This window comes from Chelmon rostratus, chromosome 6, assembly GCF_017976325.1.
Source record: "Chelmon rostratus isolate fCheRos1 chromosome 6, fCheRos1.pri, whole genome shotgun sequence".
NCBI classification, from domain to species: Eukaryota; Metazoa; Chordata; class Actinopteri; order Chaetodontiformes; family Chaetodontidae; genus Chelmon; species Chelmon rostratus.
Genome location: NC_055663.1, coordinates 10075045 through 10085657, shown reverse-complemented (window position 1 = coordinate 10085657; position 10613 = coordinate 10075045). Strand labels below are relative to the sequence as shown.

The window sequence follows — 10613 nt, the reverse complement described above, 5'->3', positions numbered from 1 at the left end:
ATGCAAAGCCCAATCAAAGCTCTGGAGAATCTGACATATGCACACAGGGAAGTATGATTCAGAGGAAAGCAAAACATTGCATAATATTCTTGTAAATGTCCCATTACGATCATGAAGCTCGCCCCCCTCAGAGTTACACGCTCTGTGACGCCTCTGCTTTCAACAGTAGCTTGAACACATCTGTGAAGTAAGAAGCCCATGATTGTTGTATAGACAGGCCAGGCCTAATCTGTATGAAGCACAATAGACCAACTAAGGTTGTCTCTGATGTTCAGCTGTAAAAGTTCTTTTTTTCCCGTATTGTGTTTTGATTGTGTTGATTTTAATGGATTGCATGTGCTGTATGGGACTCCATAGGTCCACAATCAAAGCGACGTGATTGGTTGTCCTGCTTTTTGTTGTGTAAAAGGGTTTAAGCCTATTATATTGCTTGCTCTCGGCCAATGCTTTTGATACAGTTTGCTTTTGTGAAACCAACCAGAGATATTTTTAGAACATTTTGATACAATCCTTTCGAGTAGATGCCTTGTGTATATTTCCGTTTACACCATGATGGAATGTAGCTCATACTGTGGATCAAACCATCGGTTTATATTGCAAGATTTGACAGAACAAAAATGTGACAACTACCTAAGTTACCTTACAGTACAGAAAATAAATATATTACGTTTAGTCCTCAGTATTATTACTTTATGCCTTTAGGCTTTGCTTTAATATGCTTTGCTTTCTGTGTATGTTCTTATCGTTTTCTTGGAGAATTTTACCTCAGACTGAGTTTCTACGCAGTCCCCGCTCGATTCCATCTGTGACTCTAGGCCACTCTCAGTTGACAACACGAGAAATAATTGCTATGTGTAAGGCAGCTAAAACAGTGAAGACAGTTTTCTATGTAACAAAAATCACACTCAAACAACTTCTATCTTAACGCATCAGATCAACAGTTGTGAACATTATCAGAGGATGGAATTAACTGTGTGGGCTTGGACCAATTTATAAACATCAAATCAACTAGCAAATTAAACTGCCAAAATTACCTTTTACAGGAATATACGACTGGGATTGAGTTAAAAAAAAAAAAAAAAGCTAAAAGCTACAATTTATTGTCAGACCTTTGACATAATCCTCTGATAATGTCCAGTGTGCTTGACTGAAAAGCTTTTATTTTGAGTGCTTGTTTTCAATGCTTACCTGATCCTCTTCTGATGATCAAAACGGGGATGATGAAATAGCCAAACAGTCAGACATACAACCAACCAGCAATCCGTATTCCTCTCCTCTGCTACAGTATCGCTTTAAGTTGTGAGTTTTTGCATCCAAATAAAGGTAGATTTTCATGAATCTGTGTTGTTGTCTCTGACTCTCTCTACCACTCAATCACACACAAACCTCCCTTTAAAGCATCATATTATTGGTGCAATGAACCAGACAAAGCAGTGTCGGCTGAATTCTGTGTTGGCGATGTGACATCCACTCATATCGCCTTCATTGTACCCGCAAACATTTTCCCTTCTGCCAAAGTGTGCAGTTACATATATGTACCACTAGGTGTCAGTATATACAATGTAATTGCATATACTGGCAATTGCCCCATTACCATGCATTCATCTGCTTACTCAACACGTTTAGATAGCACAGAAACAGAACAAAAGCTTTCAATCAAACAAAAGAGAATTCATGATACTGAATTCAAACACCCAACACCCAGTTATTACAACTGTTTGATTCAGTAGATAGTAAGAACGTGGTACTGTGGATCATTCTTAGTTTCCTTTAACCATGGATACGATTTGAAAATATTTTTGAAATATTCTCCATCTATTTCTCTGAAATCCCTTATAGCACATAGACCCTGGATAACACAGATGGACAGCTCAGTGGCTTCCTGTATAATTGCAATTCAGTTAAAATTGTAATGTGCATCAGATTGTGTCATGTGCATCTGATGAATGGTGTAAATAGTAAAATCAAATCACAACTAGTAAAAGACACAAATGCTTGATACAGACAATAAAAATGGCATTTGCATTGTTGCATTGCCCTGCAGGGGTTTTATTGTAGTATTAATGAGGAAAACAGATTGAGGGTCAACACAATGCAAAGACCGCTATCGTATACATTTTATGGAAAATCTATATGCTGTAAAATGAAACATATAACCTTAAACAATATTCTAGCAACTTTTTATCATGAAATAATCATTAGCATTACTTAACGCTGATTTGATTCAAACACAATCTCTTTTTGTTGCCGTTGATGTGCTTTTTCCTCGCAGTGATCTTTGCATCACCGGCACAGATGCACTGCTACGGCAGCCCGGTGCTGCACCTTTAAAATCGCGGACTGTCCCTTTAATCCGGGGCTCAGAGCACTGACGTCACCCTTCCCCTGAGCCGACTGCGCTGATTGGCTGGAGGTGACGTCAACCTCATATTTTTTTCTTTTTTTCCCCCTCTCCCTACTGAACCATGACCTCATCGCTTTAGTTCAAGAAAGTGCTAAAGTGCACCTTCTGTAACTAACCCCCCTCTCCAACACACACATACACACTATCCGTTTTAGCTATTACCTAGCCTAGCAACGCTAATCTACTCCTTCACGAGCCGATCACGTATCCTGGGTCAGTTAAACGGCTGAAGGAGCGGTTTGTAGCCTATCGACGCGCTTTCATGTCTCGTTTGTTCCTGGCGCTGTCACCCTCTGTCAGCTGTACTGTCCCCCGCCACACAGCCAGGTAAACACCGGCCAGCCTCATGAAGACACGGCCGCTGTCCCCTTACACATGGAGGCCAGTTGAATAACACACAGGAGCCGCGTGGAGTCCGAGGTGAGTGTTCGTGTGTGTATCGATTAGTAGAAACGGGATATGCTGTTATCAAGTGCGTTGCTATCCACAGAGCTAGCTTACGTTAGCAGCGGTTGCTCGCTATCTGGGCTCGTGCCCCCCCGCTGCTGCGGCGAGTCCGTCAGCGCGCACTCCCCCCTTGATGTGCGCGCCCGTCTTATAATGGGAATTATACCCGTCCAGGCTGAACTTATCGTTTCTTTTATTCTGACAAACATCTGATCGTTCACCGTCCGACCATTTCAAGGTAGGTAGAACAGGCGTTTGTCTATATTTTCTGTTTAATTTGCGCGCTTGTAATCATCACAGCCTGCCCGATCAATGGAACGGTTCATTTTCGCATGCGGACATGTCCACGCGTCATAACAACACAGGGCAGGTTTCCCACTCAAACAGCGCACAGTGAACCTTTCCATTAACGTTTAGATTCACGTTATTGATGCAAATTGTGCAACGTTTAAAGGCAATGGCCGCAGTCCCCGTCGTGTTCTATTCTTATTTCTAATCTAGGTCGGTTTATTATAGTGCGCTACAAGCGCTCACCCTCCATCATTGTCATTAACGCTATCAAACAGGCCACAATGTCCCATCTATTTCTTTGTGCGCCCCAGCTCTTTATTGGTAACAATATCTGAGGATGTGCAGTGTTTGACGAGCGATTTTCCACATTTTCATTCATACGCAATTCGTAAGCCACACAGTTTATTTTATGGCAGGTATTCTTACTATTTGCTTTCAGTATCCATGTCGTAATTATTGTTATGCTGGAGTCGGGGTAGTCCCAGTTTGTTATATGACCCCGCAGTTTGTAGCAGCCCATTGAGAGAATATTGATTAAAGGACGCCAGGAGGCTTTATATGTTATGTTGTTTACTGAATGATTCAACCAAACAAGACACTTTTTTTTCTGAATTACATGATCATTGTAACAGAACCACTCATGTATGCCATTCCTGTATTACACACCCAGGCTTTTCACTCTACTAACTCTATTTGTAATGAACACATTTATTATTTACATCCAGCTGCTCCAGTGTATTGCTGTCAACCGCATGTAGTAGGCCTCCATAAATACGTGTTTTTGGGTGAATTTGAGATGAGTTCCCGTGTGACAAACGCTGGATTTCGATGGTATTATCTGATTATCGTAGAAGCAGTGATTGGACGTGCTAGTTGATTCAAGCAGAGCTGAAACAATTGATTAGTCTATTGACAGAAAACTGGTTTGCATCTTTTTTGCAGATTGATTAAGAGATTATAACACTGGCAAACATTCTTCAGTTCCAGCTTCTAACTTGTGAGAATTTTCTGCTTCTCTTTGTCTTTTGTGACAGTAAACTAAATATCTTGGGGTTTCAGACTGTTAGTCAGGCAAAACAAGCCATTTTAACACGGCACCTTGGGTTTGAGGAGATCATTGTTCACTATTTTCTGACATTTTTATAGGCCAAGCGATCAGTCAAGAAAACAACAGATTAGATGGTAATGAAATTGTTTTTTAGTTGCAGCCCTGTGCTCAATGTTATTTCCCTCCATGTCAGTGAGATATGCTCTAATTTGTCTTAGAAATCAGCTAAAGTTGCAAAAACATTGAGGAAATAGATTAGAAATATTCTTATCAAATTAGTTATCTAGTGACTAATGACTAATCCAGCATTGTTTTGAAGACATGGCGGCATACCCAAACATGATCTCCACTGGTGGTGACCCTGTAATCCTCCAGCAGCCCTGTGTCGGCGGCGGTGGTGACCCAAATACCTGCAGAGTCCCTTGTTGTGGTCGCATTTTAAAGTGTAAATGACACATACACACAAAAGAGACACTGTGTAAACATACACACATGCAATCTCTTAGCTCATGAGAGAGGCTGTGGCACAGAGTAAAGGGCATGAGATGCTCTGATGATGTAATTGTTTGTGTCTAAACAAACAACTCCTGTCTGTCATTGTATGAAACTATGAACCAGCTTTATATTGGCCTACTCAAGGCTCTGGCCACAGGTGACGTTATGCAGGGAGTTAATGAATAACCTGGATGGTATTACATCAGCGCTGGTTGCCCTCCAGTTGCTCTCTTTGTGTTTGCCTCTCTCCCTGATGTCTGATATGGCATTATTGAGCTGGCCCATGGTGCTTGGCTCATGGTTGTGTATGAAAGGCCTATGAATATATCTGCATGGATTATCCATTTCATGGAGATAAGGTTTCTTCCCTTACATTGTTTTATTGACCTATAACTAAACTTTTTTTTATTATCTGCCTTTCTTGTCAGCTGTAAAGAGAAAAAAGTCTGTTGATGATTTGTGTGACTGTATTCTACTTGACAAGCCAGCGGGAAATGTACGGATCTCTGGGATTTCCTCTTTCCTCTCCAGTAAGAAAACAGCATATTGCAGTCATTATTTAAACACACATGCCTCTCAATCTGTAACTAACAATTATTTATATAGCAATTCAGGGTTTGTTTTATTAATCAATAAGAAGAGTTAAACGATTCATAATTTAACCAGTTAGTGTGAAAAAAAGTCAAAGTATCACACCTGTTTTGTACGGTTTTGAAGGGCAGGCTAGACATGAGAATGCCAGTGCTCTGCTGGCTTCATGCTTTTTCTGTGGTTAGGGTTAATACATGTGTACGCTCTGTATAAACACGGGTTTGCCATCCATGCACTGTAGCATTCACGGTTCTTGTGGTTTTAGTGATGCACAACTGAACACTCCAGTACTTTGGAGGCAGTGCAGGTAAATTCAGATATTCAAATTCCCCAAGTAGATTTAAAAAAAAAATCCTTCAAAATGGACCAGTTGATCTGGTTCTCCTGCCTTCAGCCGGTAGTGAACATGTAACTGAATTGCTGCAACTTTAAGGAAGTGCACAAACTCGTCTGCCAGAAGCTTTGCTCCATGTGCACTTGTTTGCACGGGGACTGAGTTTTTGGAAAAAAAAACGGTCAGAAGTACGTTGTTTTTCAGCCCGCTCAGGACAGATGTAGAAAAAAAGTGATGCTAAATTTGCTGTCTCAGACAAGAGGAGAATGGGCCAGACCAAATCTGGGAAATATCTTTAACAGCTTGTGGACTACCTCACTGTAAAATCACATCATTTGTTATGGGGGAACATGATCACTTCAATGTAGTCGTATTGCTGAAGTTGGGAGAATCTATTCTGTCAGCGCCAGTAGCATCCCATCACCATCACCCTCCCCGTGCCCCCTGCTCACCCCAGCCGGGCTGTTTCTATGGCAACAACAGAATCTGCTCTGGGCCTGTACACGCTGTCTCTTCGCTTTCTCTCCTCTTGGCTTGTTTTCCTCTGTTCAGCCAGAGCCTCACAGCAAGCTCCTGGCTGCTGCCTATTTTAGTTTGAGGAGCTTGTTTGTTTTTGCTCCTTATTGTTCCTGTCTGGATGCAAGATGGAGGAAGAAAGATGGTTTTACATAAGGGGTCGGGTTGTGGTTGTTGTGCTGACTAAGCATACTGAGGTTTGCGCTCCCTCTCTGTGTCATTCATCATCTTATTTCTCCCTTTCCATATTGTGATATTTTCCTGCCTTCGTCGTCCTCTCTGTTTTCCTGTCATCTCCTCTCTTCGTTCCCCTTCTTCTCCTCACAAACAGCGTCCGCTGCGAGCGAAGTTACCGCAGGATGATTGTCTAGTGGCGTAGAAAGGTGCAGAGCACCAGTCTCTCCCTCTCACTACGGCCACACATGTAAACCTGCACACTCCTCCCCTCCCCGTCCCCGTTCACTGCACAAGAGCAAGAAAGAGTGATAGAGGAGGAAGGAGGGATTCGGAGAGAAGAAGTGAGAGGCTGGGCGGGTGGGAGAGCAGTCGCCATTAGACATATGCAGCGTCAGATGTTGTGTTCAGCAGCAGGGAAGCAGAAAAAGAGGGAGAAAGATTCACACCCCTGGAAGCTGTGTTGTTAGCTGCTCGGCTAAAGGGCTCCGCGCCATATAAGGTATGGTATAACAGGTGATGGGGCAGGTCGCGATGTGGCGGGGGCTGTTTGTGGTAGGGGAGCGCTGGCATTGCAGCTATGCTTAGTGTTTCTACAGAATGGCTGCTGGGGTGCACAACATGGGCAAGGTGGGGAAATGTCACTGTGTCAGTTTGCTCATGTGCTGCGTCGCTGCAGGTCACAGAATTGTGCTTTACTTCAAGAATTAATGCAGAACTCCACATGCAGTCATCACTATGACACAGGGGTCTGATCAGATTAACTGGATTAGATTTATTTGTCCGCGTTGCTTTCTTAGAATATAATATAAGAGCATTATGTTTGTGCAGAGCACTGTGTGTACTGCATTCGGTCTTCCTAGACTCACTTGACTATCCTGTATTTCATTAAATTAAGATTTGTCTGTTATGGCTTGTTTGTGTCTGCTCATGCCTTTACTGTACAGTAGCTACTTTCTGATACAGCAGCTGTTTGGCTGTGTTTACAGTGCAGGCAGTTGCTACTGTCTGTCTAGATTTTCTTCCATGTTCCTGTGCTGCTGCGCTCGCATCAGGCAGGTTGCCAGGCAGCAACAGCATGTCTATAGGTTAGTCTATAAGAGATGTATGATTATCTGCTCCACATCCACGTCTTAGGTTTGGTGCGGCTGTCTGCAAGTCAGTTTATGAGAACGTTAGCCATTTCTCTTCATCTCTTCCCTCCTCGCTCCATCTTCACAATTGTCCCCTCCCTTACCTTGAGCTGGCTGAGTTGCTAGGCTGGAGAGATTCTCGCTGAAAAACATCCTTTGTTACCTCAGCCCTCCTCTCTCCCCCCTCCATGGCGGCGGTGTCAGAACAGAGGTGAAAAGTTGCAGAGCAGAGACGCCTGGACGTCTTCCCAAGACACTGCTGATCAGAGGACCCGGTCTCTCCACATCTCCTCTCTCTCAGTCTCTGTTTCTCTCGCCCACCTTCTCGCCACTGTTCTGGTGTGCAAAATGTGTTTTCTTTTTCTGCTTCGCACAGACAGTGCTCTTCTGTTTCCCGTCGCCTACATAAAGTGTTATTCTTATTGTCTTTTGCTTGCTGTTTTGTCATCCCCCCCCTGTTTTTTCCCCTTTTTGTTTTGTTCTTTTTGAAGTGGGCACAAGTGTTGCTGATGTGTTTATTTTCATAGTGTGATGGGGTTTGATTATGTGTTCTTGTTTTTCTGCTTAATCTCCTCCCACTATCTCTTTCTACACCTCTATCCATTGTACTCTCCCTTTTCAGCCGAGGTTTAAACCTCCATTTAGGCTTTGGGGTAAATGAGAGGAGGCCCATTCATTTTTCATGACACCATGTGCCTGTAGATGAATAAAACAACACATTCACATTCTGACCTTCTCACTTGTTGCATGACACCTGGTTGACCAAGGAAATGCTCCTGAGCCTGCACAGGGCTTTTATTTATATGTTCTCTCAAACAAATGGCATTGTGGTTTGGTATCGGTCAGCCTAGCTCACTTTTTCTCACACACACGTGCAGTCATTGATCTTCCAAGCCTGATAAACGATTGCAAGTGTGTGTACGTGTGTGTGTGTGTGTGTGTGTCTCACGTTAAATGCACATGCGCTGTGGCGAACGTGAGCAGTGAGGAGATCAGAGCGATTAGCAGTGATAGATAGGAGGAGGCAGTTCGTCAAGTTTATGGACCGCTCTCTGCGACACGCACACTCACGGTCACACACTCATTCGCACGCGCGCATGCACAGGATGTCACACAGGCTGTTTGCCTGTGTCCAGACCTGCTCTCCAAATTCCCCCAGCTTAATTTATCTCACGCCCTCAGTTTCCTGTTTCATGAGCTACGGCACAAGAGACCCTCCATCAACAACAACCAACCTTCACACACACTGACACAGACATGCACACACACCCGCGTTTTATTGTTGTGCATGTCTTGCTTAAGTCTTTCGCTTTGTGCTGGGATGTGTGATACTCCCTCAGATCTCAGGACTGATAAATCCCGGTGGACGATCCAGTTGGCTTTTAAGCCTTTAAATAACTTTTATATTCATGTTTAGCATTGTGACTATTTTTAATATTCAAGCCACTCAAAGTCTGCCAATAAAAGATGATGCGAATGCACAAAAATACAATGTGCACTTGACCGTGGTTTGGAAATGAATGCGGAATGAATCTGTCGTTGTGGCCCTTGTAGCGGTGGGGTTTGAATGATTTTATTTGTTGCACTTGGCACGAGTGGACTGAAGCGCAGGACAAGAAGTGATCGCGCCCTTGATGTCTGATCATCAGCTGTCTCATCATCAGCATCTCAAAGCTGACCGTGGCAGTTTTGAATGTCACTACGGGCTAATAATAGCATTGAAATAACCCATTGAATGCCATGCTTTCTTATACCAGGGTGATTATTTTCTGTTACCTTTTATTCTTTTTTATGCCCCTGGCAGCCGTGGTCTCAGGCGTTGTGTTTTTAGGGTGTCTCAGGAACGCCTTTCTGGAATTTATTTAACTTTGGCACAAACGTCCGCTTGCTCTCAAGGATGAACTAATTAGAATTTGGTGGTCAAAGGTCACTGTGGCTCCACAAAACAGGTTTTTGACCATAGCTCAAGAATTAATTTGCTAATCCTGACAAAAGTTCACACAAATAATAATGAATAAATAAATAATAAAATTATGAAGTGATAACGTTTTATATCCAAAAGGTCAAAGTTCAGCTTCATTGTGGAATCATAATGGTATGCAGAAACACATTTGCGGCAATTATTCAACACCATAACTCAGGAAGGTGACCGTATTTCATGGTTGGATACTGAACTGGTCACACTAGTCTTGGTTGTCCACCTTGAAACTGTGGTGACTCTATAGATCTTCTATGCTACCCAGTTGAAGATGTGTGTGAAGTGTCTACGTTTAGTATTTGTTTGCAGCAGCATCCATACTTGAAGCATTGTAGTCCACCACAAGCTCATTGGTTCTGCTTGTATTGAGCTTCAGGTGATTGTCGTTGCACCATGTGATGAAGCTCTCTATCAGTCCTCTGTGCTCCTCTGTAAAAATAGACCCTAAGTGAAGACAGCATGTTTCTCAGTGGACGCTATTCACTGGAATCACACATGTCAATATAGTGAGAACTTCAGTTCACCAAAAGAAGATACTTAATACCTTCTAAACTGCAACTTGACTGGTGGGTGGAGGCATACGACTACAAGGTGGTAATTCTAGTTTCTTCTGTCTTTGTCTCCTCTTTTTCAGGCACCATGGATCTCTCAGCGCCTGCTCCGGTGGTAGCCCTCCTCCACTGACCTCTCCTCCTCCTCCTCCCTGTCTTTTCCTCCATCTTCCCCTCTCACATCTACCCCTCTTTCTCCACACCCCATCCCTTACTACCTCACATCTGTAACCCAGGGCGACCACTTTACCACTCCTACATCATGGCAGGGGAGAAAGGGCCGACTAAGCGAAGCGCCATGGACATCAAGCGCCTGGCGAGCCTCATCCAGAGAGGAACGGGCCGTTTGCTGGTGATAGACAGCAGGACGTTTTCTGAGTACAATGTGTCACATGTGCAAGGCGCAGTCAACGTCTGCTGCTCCAAGCTGGTGAAGAGGCGACTGCAGCAGGACAAGGTGTCTGTCACTGAGCTGCTGCAACCCAACGGCAAGGTGAAGGTGAGTTAATGCTCTGCAGACCTGATGGTTGATGCTTTTTGGACGGTAGGATGCGATGCCAGTGATTAGAGAGTCTTTCCTTTAAGTATCAGTCTGGATTCAAAGGGTCTGTGTGCCAAGATTCCACCTTGATGATAAGGGTAAGACACTAG

The 10613-nt window shown here is 43.5% G+C and overlaps 1 protein-coding gene across 2 annotated transcripts in view; it reads left to right on the top strand.

Moving 5' to 3' along the window:
- Positions 1-2567: 2567 nt before the first annotated feature.
- Positions 2568-10613, top strand: part of dusp8a (dual specificity phosphatase 8a) — a 45549-nt gene continuing 37503 nt past the window's right edge. Inside the window, exons 1-2 of one of the 2 annotated variants that reach the window (XM_041939845.1) lie at positions 2568-2824; positions 10046-10461. In XM_041939845.1, the coding sequence (XP_041795779.1) occupies positions 10225-10461 (237 nt within the window). In that variant the 5' untranslated portion in view covers positions 2568-2824; positions 10046-10224. Of the gene's footprint in view, positions 2825-3069; positions 3090-10045; positions 10462-10613 lie in introns of those variants that run through there. The other variant, XM_041939846.1, reaches the window with a different exon arrangement.